General features: G+C 42.3%; 1 protein-coding gene across 2 annotated transcripts in view; it reads right to left on the reverse strand.

The window, feature by feature from the left end:
* nrp2b (neuropilin 2b) overlaps nt 1–20,924 on the reverse strand; it is a 78,095-nt gene that overhangs the window by 35,544 nt on the left and 21,627 nt on the right. For both annotated transcript variants that reach the window (XM_017470481.3, XM_017470482.3), the window contains exons 4-7: nt 12,757–12,984; nt 10,844–10,999; nt 9,639–9,808; nt 6,911–7,066 (exon numbers count right to left, since the gene is read on the reverse strand). In XM_017470481.3, the coding sequence (XP_017325970.2) occupies nt 6,911–7,066; nt 9,639–9,808; nt 10,844–10,999; nt 12,757–12,984 (710 nt within the window). The remainder of the gene's footprint in view (nt 1–6,910; nt 7,067–9,638; nt 9,809–10,843; nt 11,000–12,756; nt 12,985–20,924) is intronic.

Raw genomic sequence — 20,924 nt, forward strand, 5'->3', positions numbered from 1 at the left:
CAATTACATATTAGACGTGGAGAGTGGTACTGGCTGAGGGGCATTTTCCTTTTTCTTTTTTAATGGAAAGCAGGCACTCATCGTTTCCCCTCCTCCATCTCTCTGTGTTTTCCTCTCCTCCACTCACGCTGCCTCTGTGCAGTGCAGATTTTACGGCTACGTAGCTTTGTGCTGAGCCGATCTCATTAGAGCCGGCTGACTGCAGTGCCACCTTTACGCTGATATACAGTACATGACTCTGCAGAGCCGGCAGGAGATTTACAGAGCCAAGACAAATCACTCGCAAGCTTCTAAGGCCATAAAAACCTTTGCGTGAGCAGCATTTTAAAATTCACCATGTAAGAGACTTCAATTTCCGTAAAATAAATACATCTGCGACATGAGTTACAAAAAAAAAAAAAAAAAAAAAAAAAAAAAACGAATTAACAAGAAGCAGAACGGTTACAGGAACAGAACCCTGGTGAAGTGTAATGCATTGGAGACAGAGATCAGGATGCATGCAGACATCATTCAAGAGGCATCTTTTCTAATCATGTAGCCATCATAGATGTAGTTAATTATGTCTTTGGATATACAGAGCATAACTCTGCTCAGACAGATGGACAAGCCAGTGAGTGTGGGTGGAGGTAAACAGCTGTGTGAATAATTGAAAAAGGAACTCTGCCAGTTTTTTGTCCCCCTGAATCCTCAGAAAACTCCTCAGAGGACAGTGAAGGGGTGATAGTTCACTAGTTCACCATCTTTCGGGAATCTGTGAAAAAAAGTGAATGAAGGCTTATATTGGAATACAAGACATGAGTATGACTGCATGTGTGTGTGGTCTCCAGTGCTAAGATTATAGGGCTGTGTCTGGTGAGGAATATTTGAGGTGGGATGCAAAAATTCCAGCCTAAATTATTCAGACTGTGTCTGCTGGCACTGTGGGATGGCTGAAATAGTAAAGACCCCCTGTTGAGAGATGGAGAGTGGGAAAGATAGAGAGATACATATAGAGTGGTAGAGAGAGAGAGAGCTGTCTGTCATCATTTCAGAACTGTAAATGGTCTACTGAATAGAGAAATGCTCAATTTTTAAGCATCCCTCCCCATCAAAGCAAACAACTGGAAGGGGGGGGGGGGATATGGAGGAAAAATAAAGCCAAGTGAAGAGAAAGCACCAACTTATGCAAGAAAAATAAAAAATGGAAAAAAAATTGAAAAATGGAATAAAAAATAAAAAATGGAAAGTGGAATGACAGAGAAGGACTGTGTATGTTACTGAGGTATCATTTTTGAAGTGGAATACAGAGACCAAAAAAAAAGGGGGCAAGAGGAAGGACTTACGGTGAAATCCGCTTGAGGTATGTGAAGGATGGGACAAGCAGAGACACACCAAGCATCTTAACTTATCATAAGGAACAGTAGAGTAGGCAGTTACCTAGAAGAAGTGTCCATTTTACCTTCCAACGCATGTCTAATGCAGCCAGCACCCGAGTGCCCTCATCAAATATATACCACCTCCCCACCGCCCCCGCCACCAGCAAAGAGGAGAATGTTCCCTCTTTTGCTATGTGCCTCCATTGCTCTCTTTGCATTGGCATGCTGCCGCACTGTTTCCCTTTAAACTGATAGCACCGTTGGGAAATGCAGTCAGCGCTCATTCCTCTGCTCCAGCAATTACTCTATATTACTCTATCTCACGTCTCCCCTACTCTCTCCTTCCCTCTCTGTCATCATGGCCTTCTCTCACCGTCTCTCTCCCACAACTCAGCATTGCAGATGAAGACATTGACAGAAAGGGCTGGTTCCAGTTGGCTCAAAGTCAGCGATGACTCAGTAAAGGAGAAGGAAAGATGGCGAAAAGTGAGGAGCAAACACTGATAGGGATTTGATGTTGTTTGTATACAGCAGCCTTCATTAATCCCTGCTTCTCCCCAGACCTGTCTCTCTTGTCCTTCTTCTCACACGCACACAATCCCTCTTCTCGAACTCTCTGTCTCACGCTTCCTCTCCATCTCTATCTCCATCCATCTGTTGTCTCCTGTCTGTCTTTATGGCTTTCTCTGAACCTCATCCCATTCCAGCTCCACATTGGCCCTGGATCACTGGCCTTGGCCTCTCTCCACTGCCGGCGTGCGGCTTTGTGGCCTGCTGAATGCTGTCAGTGTGCTTGCTGACTGATGGCCCATGTGACTTTTCAGAGAGAGGTGAGATATTCCATCATCGCCTGTCTCAGTGTGGCTCAGAGCTAGGAGTCCAGACTAAGGCAGCACACTAGCACAGGTATACATGGTTTGTTAATTATCCATGAGACTAGTTTATGTTAGTCTGCGTGGCACAATCGTTCCTTACATTATCACAATTCAATTCAACTTTATTTGTATATTTCTTTTTACCAAAATATATCAATTCCAGATTTAAATAAAATCCCTAAAATGAGACACAAAGGTCTTATTTTAGTACAAGCATTGCATGTAGACTTTAAAACAGCTACATCATTATAAAAAGCCATAACCGTAATCAGATTAAGACATAAAGTGTCTCAGTATAAGAAATTAACAGAAGAGGCAGAGGTGAAGAAAAGCACCACACAAAGCTCAGGAGTGTTTCCTCCACACCTGTTATTATCTTACACTTTAGTGGATGTAATCTTCACTCATTTCTATGGTTACTTACCTATGGATAGTTTTTATGTCATGATTACTCAAAACTTAATGATATGAAAATACAAAGACCAAAGTCACTGTTTTATACACTGTTTTTAATGTTCTGGTCTTCCCACTGAGCTCTCATTCATCCAGTGCTTTGTGCTCTCCAAGCAAGTAAAAATGGATGGAATCCATATAATTGACTAATTCTTGTCTTTTACTTGGATACTACTTGGGCATCTAGAATTTTAAGATGTTGCATGTTTGTTTTGGTTTTTTTTGTCACTCTTGCTTGCCAGTTTATTGGATTATTTGTGAATGGATCCCAAACTAGTGTTAGTCCAGTGTAGCAGTGGCTAGCAACTCAGCTCCATCAGCTGTGAAAGCATGTTACATTAGCTAGTAAATATTAGCTACAGAACATCGTTTGGCTATTTAAGAACACCAATAAATATACAAATATGATTGATTGTTAGCTAGACACACAGAGTTTATATGTGTAAATGTATTCAGTGGTTGAAGCCTACACAGAGAAGAATACATGTGGTGCTGCCTTCAAATTTGGCAACAACGAGGGACCTCAGTGGGAATGTTTCCCACTGACTGGCATAGTCATTATCCTGGAAGCACATAACTGCTGCCCTACATATGTAGCTGCCTTTACATTGGAGCGCAATGAAAAAAAACCTTGTTTTCACCATCTCACAGTCTCACTAAATCAACTAATGAACGAGAACTGGTGGTCATTCTGCAGAAGCATCTCTAACATCTAACTCAACAATAAAGGAACTGTTGAAGCATCTAAATCTTCTATAAATGTCCTCTGCTATAGTACCAGTATTCTGCTCTAAACATAAACTATAGCTACATCAAAAGCTGCTGACGGAGGAAATGATACCTATACTCAAGGAATCCATTTTCTGCTTACAGAAGCGATACTTCCTCATCACCTCTAGCTGTCATGTCTCCTGAATGGCACTCCATTCTCTGCGTGGTGTGCACTAAAATCACAAAGAACAGAACACCAGGCGCAAGTGGGGTGGGGTGGGGTGGGGTGGGCATGTGGGGTTGGGCTGTAGTCTTGGATGATCGATGCTCTCCATCAGGATCCAAAGAGCGCTGAGAGATAGACTAAGGTGCATGACTGCTGTCTTCATCATAGCCATGATCTGTCCTCCATGTCCCGCCTCTGTGTGTTGCACCACCTCAAGAGCTTTCAGTGTTAACACACATAGCATATGTGGTGTAGTTCTTGTCCTAACAGCAATATTAAATCCCAAAACGCATACACCAGACCCACACAATGATCCAGAACAAGAGTGGAATTTGAATGGGCTGTCACACGGGTGTTAAGGGGTTGTGAGAAGGAAGCAGGGCTCAACTGTAAATCAAATATGTGGAAAAACACAAATGTTTGGCTTAGGTTCTGTTTTCTTTTTTTCCCGTTGAGTGGATGGAGATTAAGACCTCTCGGGTCTACATGGTTTCTGCTGATCTGAAACAAAGTAACACTTGTGGAAACAACATAAATTGTCCTGTCACTGCAGTGATGGCTTTATCAGATGCATTGGCTCTTTCTCAGGAGAGAGGGAGTGATTGGTCACCACGGTGTGTGAGAAAGGCAGGACAGAGATTGAATCGAGAGTGTGTGTATGTGTGTGCTTGTGTGAGGGAAAGGCTTCTGCCCAGGCCTGAGTGTACACATCCCTTCCACATGTAAAAGTGTCTATCCTACTTATGAACAGACAGACCAGTGATTGGTGCTATGTGTGTGTGTGTGTGTGTGTGTGAGAGAGAGTGTGTATGAGTGTGTGTGCTCTTATCGGAGCTGATTTAGCTTGTGCTGAATGAGGCTGGTGCAGGTAATTTGGTTCGAGGACAGAGAGGGAGAGGGAAAGGTCATCTCTGTTGAACTGCCACAGAGATGGAGACAACCAGAGGAGCCATTAAGCACTGCAAATGCTGATACCACACTTTCAATATGACACACACACATATAGGTATACACACACACACAGCTGATGGTGTGATAACAATACACCCCACAACCATGGTCGTCAGTGTATCATGTCATAATTTCTACTTAGAACTTGGTAGAACTTAGTAGAGTTTGGCATGCTAGAATATTCACTAAAATAGATGGCTTTGTTAAGCTCAATGTTTACCACAAATGTAGAAATACAGTTAAATTTATTTTGCCTGGTTTGTTCATTAAAGTACCTCTGAACATGATGTTTTAAAACCATTCAAATAACTAATGTAGATCAATACATTATTGCAAAATGGTCTAAAACATTTCTACACCTACAGCTGCACAAAAAAATCTGGAACTCCTGCCATATCCTTCTTCCATCCCAAATAGCTAAAAGACTAGCTAACTGCTAGTAAACTAGTTCGTGTTCGTCAAAGATAAAAGTGGGATATCAGTATCAGAGTCTCAATTTGCATAGTCATAATGTGATTTATTTATCAAATTCCGTTTAAGGTCTATCTTCGGGTTGCAGCCATATCCCGAATACGATGTTTATATGCGTACAGGCATCAGAATATCCGTGTATACATGGCTGTTGTACGTATGCCTGAGTTGCCATTCCGAAATACCTAGCCTACAGCTAAGCATCTGTCAGTACCCACAATTCCTTGCAGACTGAGCATGCTTTTTCTTAGCGTGTTCAATACTTTTTTCCTGTGTCATTGCTCTTTACTACACATAACTTCATTTATGGATTTTAATGGTGTGAATTCTTTATATTTCCAGATTTCTTGATTTAATGCTGATGTCTGGTGAAAATTTCATGTGAATAGCCTCATTGGAAATATATTTACTGAAAAATGTTGACGCGTTCAATACTTATTTCCCCCACTGTATCTCCTTTCAGTGGATTTTCTGAATAAGGTGTTTACATGCAACAAAATTTCTGATTAAAACAGGCATATTCCAGGGATGGAAATCAGAATATGGAGAATCAGCATATTGTCTTAGTCTGAATCGTTCAATCCGACTGTAGCGTTTACATGACTCAGTACTAATTAGAAAATCACCAAATTCTGATTAATATCGGAATACTGATGTGCATATAATATGATGTGTAGTCAATGTCATAATTTTGAAGATCAGACATGATGGGGCACGGTTAATTTGTATGGAAATATGGGCATGGTGTTTGTTTTAAAGGGAAAATGTGAATTTAGGACTGTTATAACAATTTTGACCCAAACACCAACATTTAAGAGAAATGAATCATTTAAAAATAACTTTTTTGAGTACAGGGATATGTTAAAAGCTGGGCTACTTAGTTATTTTATGTCCTTTATACTGGTACAGTAAGTTAAATATTAATAACACGCTTAATACACAATAACCAAGCCTTAGAACACTGATATATCATCATATTGTCTTGTTTTTTTGTACTCTCGATCCCTATGAAGGCATGTAAAAAGGGACACTAATTGGTATAGTGACAGTCACTGTGTCACAGTGCCACTTCTTAATAAAGTTTAGAGCATAAAGAAAGTGGATCCACAGGGCACACGGTGATGTACAGAGCCTGGAGATATGCTGGGGGGATTAAAGCAGCAGGGAGTCTACAGCTAAACACTCCAACACCAGTCCCCAGCTGTTGCTAATGTTTTTTCTTCACTCACTACCCCTGAAATCAGCAACACAAAAGCACAAAATTTCCACATTCTTCAGTAAGTCAGAGCTCCAACCAGATTTGTCAGGCTTTTGGGTAATAAAACAAGACGACAGTGCTGTCCACTGTTCCCTAAACATGCACTGTACAGTTCTTAGCCTGAATTATAGCTCCTCCCTAACCGCTTCTGCTTCCTCCTTCCATTATCTGTCTCTTTGGTTTCTAATTTTTCTCTCCTTCTATTGTAATCCCCCCGATATCTTGTGCGCCTTTCCCCCTGCCCCCCTCCTTGATCCCGTCACATCTGCCTGTCTATTCACTCCATCATTCAAGGCTGAGTGCGGGAGACTTGTGGGAAACTGAGTCCTTTGGGGACGTCTGCTAGTTACTTCCCCTCTCCAGTTTCTCTCCTCAGCCTGTGAATAGGGTACCATCAAGGCAAGGAATGAACTCTATCATCCAACTAACCTGTAGCAATGAGTCTAGCAGACGTCAGTCTGGAGAAATGTGGCTTTTTTATGACCTTTCTTTTTCCCTTTCTCGGACAGCTCTATTAGGACCAGCATGTCATATACAGTGATAAACAACCAATGCACAAAAGCAAGAGAACAACAAACAGCCTTACTTTCTCACACTCATAGGCTCCTACCTTGTGGTTCTTGCCGTGGCGGTAGACCATCCAGTCCTCACCATTGGTGCTGACCTCCAGTTTGAAGCTGGTGACATAATAAGACTTGTGCGTCTCTTTAGAGATGGCTCCCTGCGTGGCGATGCCGGCCAGAACCTTCAGGAAGTGCAGGTCCACCTGGAGGAGTAGAAAAAGAAGAGATAAGCTGGGAATATGACAGTAGGAGAAAAAGAGATAATGATATGAGCAAAGGATGTGATGAACAGGCCTGGGCAAAGTGACAATATGATACTGATATCTTAATAAATTATGTCATGATACATTTCTGAGATTATTATAGGTATCTTTGGCACTTTTATCATTCTAATTGATTGTATTGCATGATGTTCCTAGGTAGCTCATTGGATGTTCAAACCGGTTTTGGTACCAATTCAGAAAACATAAATATCATGATGCAAATTATGTATCAGATCACATGTGCCATGATATGATATTTTTGCAGTATCACCCATACCCAGTGAAGAGTGATGAGAAACAAAGAAGTGGAATTAAAAGAGGCTGAAAACAAGAAGTGAGAAAAGGAAACATCTTGAAAGAGAGGACATGGTGAGCTGGGAAATGTACATGAGTTTTGGAAATATGAGGGTTCTTCTCCTTACTGCAGATGCAGTGCTATCAGTCTGCGCCCTGACATTAGTCACATTAATCACTTCTCTCAGATCGATACGGAACAGGACGAAGCCCTGCTGCCCCTCCCACACCCAAATGCCTGACAGCATTGGGAATGAGCATGAGCACAAGCATGAGGATGGTACACCTTACATCTTCCTGTCTTCAGGTCAGCTTCCCCCCAGACATCTGGCAAGAGTTTTCAGAAGAGGGCTACCCATGATCCCCTGCTCTATTGTCTCAGCTAGGTGTCATTTGAACACAAGGACGGTAACTGTAACATTTGTAATCTGTCAGGAAGGCTAGCATAACTTTCACACACACACACACACACACACACACACACACACACACACACACACACACACACACACACAGCTCCCTGTGTGTTGCTGCTTACTGCCACAAAGAATCATACCTACACAAAAAAATCAATAGCACAGAAGACTGCTGCTAACTATTTATTCCTGGGAAAGGACCATCATCAATCAAGTGGCTGTTACCATCAGAGCCGGGCACGCATCATCAGCCCAAGAGTGAGTGAGTGTGAGAGTGTGTGTGTGTGTGTGTGTGTGTGTGTGTGTGTGTGTGTGTGTGTGTGTGTGTGTGTGTGTGAGAGAGAGAGAGAGAGAGAGAGAGAGAGAGAGAGAGAGAGAGAGAGAGAGAGAGAGGAATGCAGCAGCCTCTTAATCTTGAGAGAAAGCAAGAGTGAGCTTCTTGCAAACACGGCATTGTAGAACACATCAGTTCTTGAAGAAAAATGATGAAAAAAGCGAGTGAGAGCATGCAAGGGGGAAAGAGAGCGAGGCAGAGGGATGGAGATAGGGCCAGATTGTTTCTGTCTCTGTGACACCTGAAAAACAGCCAGGAGGGGAGGAAAGTGATGAGATCTTAATGTCTACCGCGGGCAGTTCAGATAGAAGGCCTCCTCTGAGACACACACACACAAAGACACACACATACACACAGCTTACCCATACTACACACCACCATGGGCAACAGTGTGAAAGCAACTGCTGTGCTTGCACACCTCCAGTGCCCACGTGTGCACACCCTCACATAGACATATATAGTCTCAATCCCAACACACACTTACACACCTCCTCGGTAACGCACAGTAATTTACATCAGGTTAGACTGTGGTGAGATGTGTGGCTACAAGGTGCCGAGGTCGCAAGGGAGAAGGATGTGAGGTGTGAACACGGCATATCAGCTGGTGGCCGAATACAAATGCCAAGACTGAGCCATTTCCACACACAAGCCTGAACGGCACTTAGGTGCAGGCAAATCTGTCAGATAGAATCTTCGCTGCTTCCACAGCACTGGTGTGACAATGTATTTTAGCAGAACTGAACAAATACTGTAGCCGAGTGTTCAATCTGCAAACTGGCAGTGAATCCAGATTTCTAAACATGAACCAGAAAAGGTTTCTGTTCCACCTTGTCCAAAAACCTGCATCGATGCAAATGATTTCACTGAAGGAAGCTCAGCAGACCAGAGACTAGCTACAGGGCCAGAGACATCAAGTCAGTAAAGAATGTTCAAAACCGATGTATTTGATCAGTTCCGAGTCTGTACGGCTAGTCAAAAGTGCTAACATGAAGCGCCACTACGAAACAAAACACATGAACTAATCAATAATGGTTAAGGATTAAAAGGAAACTGACATGCAGTCGTGTTAGTTGCTTATCCAGGATGTTCGAATCGAGGAAGTCCATGAAGCTGGACCTTCACAATTTTTCACTTGAATACCCCTGCAGAAGTATGTCTGAAACAGAATTATTTCCCAAAGCCCTTTTGGGACTCTACAACATGCTGTAAAATGAGAAAGGACAGATTGATGTTTGAGAGAGAATATAGCTCTCATTACTCTCCACACTAACAATAGCCCAGCGTCTCCTAAGCCTCTGCCTTCTGTGCACACTGCCTGTGTGACCTGTTAATAAAATGTAGAGGCACCCAGAAAAGGTTATGGCATTTTCCTTCTGTGTAGGAGAGAGGGGATGATAGAAATAGAGAAGGGTTGTGTGTATGAAAGACAGAAAGAATTAATCTTTGCATGTGTTGGGTGTAAGCTCACCTGGATGTACTCTTTGTTGCTGTCTTCGCTGGGTGTCCAGGCGTTGTTGTCGTAGTTAAGGCGAGCCTGCTGCGGAGACCACAGTCCATCGCTGAATGACGAAGACGCTGTGATCTGGTCGTCTGTGATCCGGCCTGACTCCATCCCGAAAGGATTACTACAGTGAAAATCTAAAATAGGACACACAGCATATACTAAAGATGAAGAGTGTATGTCCCTACTGCTTTATTTCTATTTCAGGTTTATTTTTTCATTCTGTCTAAAAAAAAAATTAAAATAAAAATAAAAAGAAAGAAAATACTACCCATTGCTCAAGACTGCTGCTAAAGACACATATTGATGATTAAAAGCATCTTTTTAATATTGTGGAAGTGCTGTGTTTTCTGCCTCCTGACTGAGACAGGGTAACTGTTACATACTTTTAGTTTTTATTGCTGAGTGAATGATGAATGATGTGCAATCCCTGTTATTAAAAAGTAGTTCAACATTTTTACTGCTCACAGTGTGGTGACCGACAGCCAAATAAATTATGGCTCTTTTAATAGTATTTTATGAACATTAGTCATTTTTGCACTGCTGCTGGACACACAGTACTGCTTTACTGTTCACTATAAAATATTTATATTTGTTCTCTGGCTTGTTCCACTGCAGTTTGCAGAAAAGAAAATGTAAATTTGCAAGAGACTATAGTAAATCAATTGATTTAACTTTGAAAAAGAGTGTCTTTCAAGAAGAAAAACAGTCACTAGAGCATGTTTTCCATTAAAATGTGTACATCCTTGTATTCATATTATATATATTATATATATATATATATATATATATATATATATATATATATATATATATATATATATATATATATATATGAAAATAGTCTTAAATAATATTTTGGATATTGCTCCTTTTACCCACCAATGGGAACGAAGCTATAAAATACATCGTCCCAAATATACATCAGGTTGCTTAAGGAACAAACAATCCAGTCACCACTATACAGCATACTTCATGGTGATGTTGATGATGATTATATATGGTACTAGTAGTGATTCATACCATTTCGTTTATTAATGTTGACTGTATTTCTGTCACCTCTTTAGAGCAAAACAGAAAAAATGGCTATGCCTTGAACTCGGTGTGTGAGTCAAGCAAAAAAACAAAACAACCTGTACTTCAAAAACCTCTTTAGAACGAACAATACTTACTGTCAGTAACCTCCTTTAGCGTCATGTTATAACTAGCAGAAAAGCCATCTTTTGCGACGGCCATGTCCGTGTGGAAGGTGAGTGAGAGAATCCCGGTGGATGACTGGATTTCAGGGGGAATTTTAGTCCCACAGTGGCGTCCAATGAGAGGTCCAACTACAAAACACACATATAAAAAAATATTAAAAAACCAGACCATCCCACTCAACAATTACACCAATATCCTGCATCCTGAGCTGTTCCCACGGACGTGTAATGAACAACAGACTTTTTTCCCCTCGTATTTCTCAGACAGTCTCACTCAAGGCTGGACTTTAAAGCATTAAATCCAGCAAGGCAGATGATGGTGGGGCCTAAGGGAAAAACAGACCCATGTGAACATCAGTGTGTGTCAGGTGTGTGTTGCTACTTTAGTCACAGTGAGGTGGAGAGGGACTTTTCTCTAATGAGATGTTTCTCTTTACCCGGTCTTGCTGTTTAGTCACATGACAAAGACTTACTCCTCTCACAGCGAGGGCCTTCATCTTCAAAATAGAGTTACACACACACACACATTTTTCTTATCCTATAGCTGATCCTTTACTTTTGGTGTAAATCACTTTTTTGCCCAAACTATACCATTAATTAATTTTAGCCATGCTTTAAAAATGTTCTAGTGCTCCAGTATAATATAGAATGTAAAACTGACACTGACACACACACACACACACACAAAAAAAAAAAAACGCAAGTGAAATAGCCCTTTATTGATTACACACATTGATTTTCCTCCCTTTACGAGACAGAGGAGATCTGAAGTAGAAATGTCTGTTGAACAAACGCTTTGGATAACTCATTCTCTCTGCTGACAGCTAGGACAGTCGGCAAAACAAGATGTAGTGTGAAATAAAAGTGATGCAGCCAGTTTAGATCCAAGAGCTGAGCTCTATCCTCAGAGGACTCGCAGCTTTCAGATCTCTGGATGTATCCACTCGTATATGAGTGGACGGCTCATTGATCGATCGCAGTGTGTTACGGAGGAGGAGAGCTCCAGCTCTTGAGGAGTGAAGGATAAACGTTTGTAATGAAGTTGATAGTGAAAGTCATTTTAGACTTCAATGACTCTCAGTAGTCATCTTCAAATCCTGTTGTAGTAGCTTATCTGGAAAGTAGCACCCGTCTGTATGAGGTGTGTATGAGAGAAAGAAATCTGGCTCCAGTATAGGATTGAGTTTCCATAGGGGCTAAAGTGGGCTGAGAAGCAAATGATTCAGGACTGTGACACTATTACACCAGATTGAGAAAAGAAAGAATATAAGACAAGAATTAAATCCTATTTCGGTATTATTCACGCCCTATTTTTACTCTACTGATAAGGGTTAACACCACCACTCTTCCTCTCTCCTTCAGTGTCTTTTGTCTTGCCTACCCTCTCAGTCCCTCTCCTTATAGAATAATATGGGTGCAGTGGCTTCGTGGCCCGACTGGCAGAGATAAGGCAGCGAGGCCTGAGGCTGTGCTTTCATCTTCCAACGCACTGCTCTAAAATAACAATTAGACTAGCAGGCTGAGCATCATGGCAGCTTCATGGCTCAGCTCTACACTGGCATGGCTGCTGTCACTCTGGGCACAAGGCGTTTGGCTTTGAGATGGGCATACCGCCTAGCCAGATGGTTAACAAGTGCAGCACACTATGTTGCTATGCAGCCGCAACATCGGCATGATGACTGAATTATGGTTTTATGTGGAACTGAGGCTACAGATTTGCATGGAGCCAGACAATGAGGTCAAAAACGATGGTGGATTGAAATCCTCTTAAATGCACTCCACTGTGCGCCACTGGCGACTCCAGACTCGACAACACCAGGGCACTAATCCCAATTGGCAGAAAAAAAAACAGGGCGTACTGTAGGATTACAAGCGTCTAGACTTACCCTGCGGCAGGCCGTCCCACACTTCCAGCCAGTCGTACTTGCACTCTCCCTCTGAGCCTTGCAAAGGGTCGTTTTCCAGGTCAAAGGTCATGAAGGTGAGTGTGACCTCCATGTGAGGAGGGACAATAATGATGAAGGTGCACTCCAAGTTGTGAGGGTACTTGTCAGGGAAACCGGGTGACTCGATCACACCTGATGGACTGGTGAAGTTTCTGGAGCAGTCAGAACCTAAAAAACGCAGGAGATAACCGGGGTTAAGGAAGAGCAGAAACACGGATACAGATTATACACACTCACTGTTGCGATAATCTAAGAGCTGACTGCTATCTGTATCCATTACATGCACACCCAGTCACACAAAAGCATAGGTCGACAGTGCCAGAGTGAGCTGCCTGATGGAACACACTGAAGCCTGTGAATATTAGATCATTCATCACAGCGTAGTATTCAATCAACGCTGAAAACTGCTCCATCTGCAAAAGAGCTGAATGACAGTGATATCCTGACCTTGGAGCTGTTGTCAATACTCACTCACTGCCTGTACAGGGAACCCGCTACAGCTCTGACTCTTAGTCTCTGATAATACTGACGCTGTTACAAAAACGTAAGAAATATCTTTTTACTGCTGCACATTTTCAGCCACTTTATAAAAGCAAGACATTCTAAATGTTCTACACGCTGCGTTTCTTTTCTATTTGAGTGTACGTTTGGGGTTATTATCATGATGAAAGATCCATCCATGGCCTAGTCTTAACCCCCTTGCAGAGGTAATCTGCAAAACCAGAGATTTTGGGCTACAATATTCTGATCTCATCAAACTCCATAAGAGATAATGGACGATTTATTTAATGTACAATTTCCAATGCAACAAGTTTGATATTTATTCACTACGTCAAACACTTTAACATGACTTCAGGTCACTCTGACTTCCTGTTTCAGAAGGAAATGCCTCAAAATACAGAATCAAATCACAACTAAGAAACAATTTCATGGGGCCTTTAAGCAATATTTGCCATCTAGCTTGTAATGCAGCTAGCTGAAGTAGAGTTTTAATGTAGCCGATTTTCTTTTCCATGAAGTAAGTTGTAGGTTATTTATTTTTAGGTTTTTAAATGTTGCTTGCCTGACACTGTCTGAGTGGAGAAAACAAAGTCTTACAGTCTTATCCGTAGGCACACTTCAGAGATGAGAACATCAGTCTTTTCCCCAAGCATAAGTGCTCCTCGTTGTGAAGATAAAGGCACAGAATAAGCCCACCTGCAGTGCTATTGTTTCAAACCCAGACAGCAGGGCTTTATAAGGGATCTGTGCTGAGCGCTCCAGGATGCGTCTATAAAAGATGTGTGACCGACTTCTACAGCGGAAATCTCTGTCTGCGTGATCAGCTCGCTCAGAGCAGGCAAGCGTGCATAGCAATTCTCTAATTCATATTTCATACCTCTGTTGTTTGTGTCTCTCTATGCCCCCGTCCCTGCTCTCTCTTTCCCCCAGTATTCTTTCACTCCACTTCTCCCCCTTTCTTCAGTACATGCCAGGTTAATGCAAAACTGACTTTTCATTACAAGGAGATGGAGAAAGCTGAACAACCAAACAAGCTGCCATCCCAAAGGAGGCACTCAGGGTCGGGCTGCTCTCCCAGAGCATCCTGGGTATTCAAACGTATGCCCAGTCATGCTTCACCTTCAACAGCTCCACACGTGTTCTACATGCCAACTCTTCTCTGGTTCCCAACACAATGCCTGGCGAGGTGACACACCCCTTTACTGACTCTACAGAGACACACAGTCGCCGTATTAATACTAATGTGCACAGAAAGAGGAACACTCATGCATACACAAAGACACAATATGATGTCGCATGGGAGACTTTAAACCTGTTACTCATCTCATCAGGACTCTGATAAAACAATGGGACTGATGTATGTTTACTAAATCCAAAACTACCCATACCCTGGACATCTGTTTCCCATGGCATACCTGTCTCCTTACTGGTGACATCATTTCCTATATGATGCTAGTGTTAACAATAAACGGTAACAACAGAAAAAATAGACAAGCTTCAGATTTCCAGGTTGTACTTAGTAAGATTGATATAAGGAACTTCTGAAGGTTGCTTTTCCATACGGTCTGGTAAATATGTCATTCTCTCTAGCTAGTGCTTTTTCAAAATGGCAGCTGTCTGAGTGAAAACTGTGCTTGACCAATCAGTGTTTGGAATTATTTATAGCTCCACCCACATGTCCACATTATTTGGCACTACCCTTGCAAGAAATGTAACCGAATTGAGCACTAGTCATAACATCGGTCACAATATCAGGGTAGGCAATACTTATATTATTTTAGAAATACCAGTTCTAGTCAACATTGCCCAGTTGACTAGCTAAAATGTAAAAAAAAAAAAAAAAAAAGAGGGGAAAAGTCAAAAGCAACGATCAGTTACTAGTCACTCTCTCACGTGCTTAAGAGAGACAAATTCATATAAGTATCTGTATTGGTATGTGTTGACAGGAGCCTGGAATAGATAGTGTGAGCTCAGGAAGGGGGTAAAATATCGTGGCATCAAAGAACAAACAGCCAGTAATCTGCAGCTCTTAACTCCTAAATAACTGTAATACTTTAACTATTTATACTTTGCTGACCAGCTGCAAGCCTGACAGCAACACGTGCAGCTTCTCACAATACTTAGACTGAGAAGGAGCAATAACTGTGCTATAAACAGACACACACACACACACACACACACAAACACAGACTGACACCTGAATATGCATGTTTACACACTCACACACACTGTACAAGGCTACATCTTCCTCTCTCAGCTCCCAGCAGCCTGGTCCTTACAGGGCTCCTGGCACCATACAGAGATTAATAGAGCTCTATATAAGGCTTTAGAGCAGGAGACAGTGACCCAGAGTCTGGAGACTTAATGAGAGGTCACAGCCTTCCAGAGGGACAAACCTGGACCTGTCCTAGACTCCAAGTTAACGCACACACATGCACACACAGTCTTCTATGCCTTTTTAGAAGGAGCTCACAGGGAGTCAAGCTTATAGAAAGGGACCAGCTGGCCTCGGTTTGTGTTACACACCGTCCTTATCCTTTTTCTCTCCTGCACCTCAACCATTCTGTACATCTGTTTCATGCCTGTGTACATGTGTGTACATCTGTGCCTTTTCCAGACATGCATGTTTGCATGCACATACGTTCACATTTAAATATATTCTCAGTGATTTTAGCAGAGCTTGTTCTGCTAGGTGCTTGTTGCTTTGATACTCAAAATCCAAACAAACAGAGCCCTCCCGTCCCCATTTACTCCAAAGCTATATCCCCAAAACGCTTGGCACATGATGGACAGCATGACTGACGGGCAAGTAAAGTAGACACACCTCCATGTTCTAGTTGGTGATCAAAGTATTTATCCATCCATCCATCTTTTATACCGCTTTATCCTTTTCAGGGTCATGGGGACACCTGGAGCCTATCCCAGGGAGCATCGGGCACAAGGCGGGGTACACTCACATACACATTCACACACCCATTCATACACTACGGACCCTTTGAACATGCCAATCAGCCTACCATGCATGTCTTTGGACTGGGGGAGGATACCGGAGTACCCGGAGGAAACCCCCGCAGCACGGGCAAAATTCCGCACACACAGGGCCACGGTGGGAATCAAACCCCCGACCCTGGGGGTGTGAGGCAAACGTGTAACCACTAAGCCACCGTGCGCCCTATCCAAGTATTTATTTATTTATTTATTTCACTTACAGAGTGCAGTCAAAGATGAGCAGAACTTCACAAAATGACAGCGTTCTAACTGTAAGATCTCCTTCTCCTTCTTAAGACAGAAATGTCTTGATAGTGCGCCAACCTTTTCTCCTCTCAGCAATCAGAAAGAAATAACCAATTACACATTTCTTCACAGGGAAAGACAACCCTATAGCAATTCTTTACACGATACAATGTCCTAGACTGAGCCTGTAACGTTCTCCTGCACACAACCAAAACTCAGCTCCGCCATATAATAACTGATAACTGTTCCATCTGATCCTGAATGCGAATAGGGCAGGGTGATATGCTGATATAATACTGATACTGTGACAAATGGGTACTGAACGACTTCATTATCAGTACAGAGAAACTTTCCGTATCAGATATCATATCTATTTTTGAACAAATGGTTCATTCGTGAAATGTTTAATATTTGGTGAATTTTGAATTCAAATGCAAAACATCTACTTTTTCTAAATAAGGCTATACTATGTCAGCAAAAACCTGTACCTGTACTGTGACACATCATGTATTGTTAATTTTTTTGGGAATCGCACTCCTACTTCATGTTTACTCACAGTAGCTGACTGGACATTGAAATAATTCTCTACTAATTGTTTTTCCTTGTTAGGCAATGATAAATATCATCATAAACATATTATAGAACTTGTAATGCTAGATTAAGGCTGCAGGTCAGACTCTTACGCTCCTACCCTTTCTGTCACTGACTATTTAGGTCAGTGGATTCCTCCCTAACACATGACCCTCTCACTTCTCAGCACACAGACACAGCTGCTATCACATACTGTAGATGCTAGCATATATCCATCTTTCGGATGAGACGTTAAACCGAGGTCCTGACTCTCTGTGGTCTTTAAAAATCCCAGGACACTTCTAGTAAAGAATAGGGGTATAACCCCGATGTCCTGGCGAAATTCCTCCATTGGCTCTAATCTATCACGTCCCTCTAATAATCTCCATCTCTAAATTGACTACATCACTCTCTCCTCTCAACTAATAGCTGGAGTGTGGTGGGCGTTCTGGCGCACTATGGCTGGCGTCGCATCATCCAGGTGGATTCTAGACCCTGGTGGTGGTTAAGGAGATTTCCCCCCATACAATATAAAGCGCTTTGAGTGCCTAGAAAAGCACTATATAAATCTAAGGAATTATATATCACTTGCCTCGACTGCTGATGTCCTCACATTAGAGGGTCAGCTTGTCTCTGCTGCCAGTGCTTTAGCCTGCAGTAACAGATCTGTTCAGATACCCCAGCATACTCTCACCCACTCAGCAATCTGAGTCCTTGTCGAAAAGTGTGTCCTAGTGTGACCCAAGATGACCTCCTTCGCCTACATAGTCAGTGAGATAGACAGTACAACATACCCTCACCGTGGCTCTGGACTGCACTGTGTACACTTGAATAAACCTAATGCCATCAGCCTTTTGTCTGCACTCATTAATTCATGATTGTGAGTCTGGAAAAACTGGTAGCTCACTGCATGGGGGTTCATTTCTGATCCACAGCAAAGAAGTGCCATAACTGGGTCATGTGTTCGAACCTGGGTTGCCTATAGCTCCAGGGGAAATAGTGTGTGTGGTGTATGTGTGTGTGTGGGGGGGGTTGTTATTGTGGAGCGCTGCTGGGTAGAACTGGAAACGATTGTCATGGATGAGTGAACTCTATGTGTGTGAGACAGATTCTTGTTGCCATATAATGTGTGCAAGTGTGTGTCTGGAGGGTGCTAGCGCTGGGAGCTGGCATTCATTCACATCTAAGCATTCGTGTCATGCTGATACAGTAGCGTTCCACATTTCTGAACATTGTCTGCAGCTAAAAAAAAATTGTATATCAGAGACCCGAACTATTTTATGATTAAGCTTGCAGATATAGCTCAGAGTAAAACAAATCCGCCTCAGTCATCATTAACAATCCTGAACTATAATAAGTGGTGGTTGTTGTGTGATGTGATCAGTAATACAGCGCAGAGAAACCTGCCAGAGAGCCTTATCACCATCCGTCAACAGACTTTAATTCACATGAACACAAGATACAGAGTCCAGACTGTACAGCCTGGGGGTGGGTTTGAAACAGAGAAGGGGCAACTGGGTGATATAGTAATAGCTGTGGGGAAGCTGGATAGTAAGCTCTTACTGGCTTTCCTTGGCTCCTCATGTCTACTGTTCCAGCTCTCTAATGGTGGAAAACAAATTGGTTGAGTCTCCCAACTGTAGCCGTGGCAACAGTAGGACTGGATTATATGTACGGTTGAGTAAACTAAACTGTGGTTTGTGGGGGAGGTTTAAAGGAACGTTACAGGATGGAAATTGGTTTAATACAGATGCTCAGACATACGCTAGACTACAAATTTGAGGGCTGGTTTGAATTTCTGCAACTGCAAATCCGTGAATATGCACATGCAGGAATACAGGCGTCTTCCAACATACAATACATAGCAAGAATCATGACTGTGTGCATAGGGGGCAGAGCTGAATGAAGTAAGACTTAATATACAGAAAATGAAGAGAATGAAGAAGAATGTGCCACATTTCACTTTAGTAGGGAGAAGCGCTAGAACATGTATAGCACTGGGATGGGTTTGTTAAGAATATTTGAAGATAATATGCTAAATCTTGTCTCCCAATTTGACTTCCGATTTGACTCCCCCCCCCCCCCCAAGCAGATCCCTCCAGCAATTCACTGTCCTGTCACCTTGTTGGGCATGTTTTGAATATTGCACATATAAATGCGCCTCTTAACCCAATCCATTCTTGAACTGCTCTATCTAGTGTTAGCATTAGTTCTGATTTGGGTCAAGACCCGACTTTAGCAATATCAGATACACTTCCCAGATTCATCCACCATGTAGCTGAGATTTTGGAAAGTGCGCCCCAGGGATCCTCTGCTAGTTCCACTAACCCATAACCCTGTTCTCTGTGACTTGATGCAAATACATTTAGGTGTATCTGGCAGGAGTATAAATCAGCTCTCAGGGTACTAAACATGTCAAAGTGGAGCTACTCTCAAGGGTATATCTTTTGTACCTTTAATTACGTGGAACAGTGAATGTAATATACCGTTAAACCGCATTAAAAGACCAGAGGCTTTTGTATGTGTGAGGACACATTTACACTGAGTGTACCTTGGGGAGCAAAAGTGTACCTGAACAGTATCTTGTTCTGACAGCGTAGCAAGGTATTAGACATTAAATTCACATAATCACTTGTCCACAGGCAAACAACTTCAGAGCAAACAAGTTTGACGGTTTAATGGTTTTGTGAAAACTTAACAGCAGCTCCTACAGGCATATATATATATATCTTCTTTTTTTTTTTTACATTTGCAAATATATAGCTTTGCAAATAGTGTGCTATCATCAGGAAGCTGTTAGCTCATATGGGATTTTTCCACTGTAGGTGCTAATACAACACATTACAAATTGCTGTGTAATGACAGATGGGAGAGTCATCCAGGACCTCTGATGATAAAATGCAGGAACACAGAATAGGTCTGTCCTGCTGCGAGGCACAGCTTGGTGTAGCTGAAATTAGTATGAGAAGGGGTAGTCCAGCACTGACCTGGCCAGAGGAGTGGAGGCTAGATTTCCTCTCCACAGGAGGAGGTAGTTTGTTCTAGGCTTTTTCCCCAGCAATCTTTGCCATGCAGGGCAGACACACCTCCAGGTTGTGTATTTACTCAAAATTTCTATCACTGCTGGAGAATGCCGGACTGCTTCTGCCAACGCACAGTCATGGTAAAAAAAAAAAAAAAAAAAGAGCTCACAGCCCAGGCCTTAGTCCATTCCTTCTTTCACTGGAGTTTTTCCTCAATGCTTGTTTGTTTTCTATTCTTCCTGCGTGTCTTTTTTTCCCTGCCCTTTCCTCAGGCTTGTTTTGCATCTCATAAAACATGGTTTGCCGGCACACTCTGGCAACAGGCTGGCGAGTTCAAATTAAACAGCAGTGGTTGGGGGAGGCACCCCACACATCATCAAATTGGCCAGCACACACACATTCAAATTCTATAAATCTCTTTATCTTTGTGCTGAGATCCAGCACACACAAAATTTCACCCAAATCCTTTAAGGTGTTTTTCTTTTCAGAATTTTCTTAATGCCATGGCAACCGCAAAACCTCCACATCCCACAGGCTTTCGTCATTATTGCTTGCTTATGATGGAAAGCCTGCGACCTGCCGATATGATAGCACTCATCCTGGCATCTGCTTGTCTCTCCTTGCTATGGATTCACTGAGGTACTTCTGTGCATCACTGACACACTCAACCCAAGACTAGAGGACATGTGATTGCATGTCTTTAGTTCTTTCCGAGAGAGGAAGTCAGAGTTGACTAAACAGACTATTCTATGGTTTTACTTACTCTGTGTTTTCTGTGTG

Source organism: Ictalurus punctatus, chromosome 6, assembly GCF_001660625.3.
Source record: "Ictalurus punctatus breed USDA103 chromosome 6, Coco_2.0, whole genome shotgun sequence".
Taxonomy (NCBI): domain Eukaryota; kingdom Metazoa; phylum Chordata; class Actinopteri; order Siluriformes; family Ictaluridae; genus Ictalurus; species Ictalurus punctatus.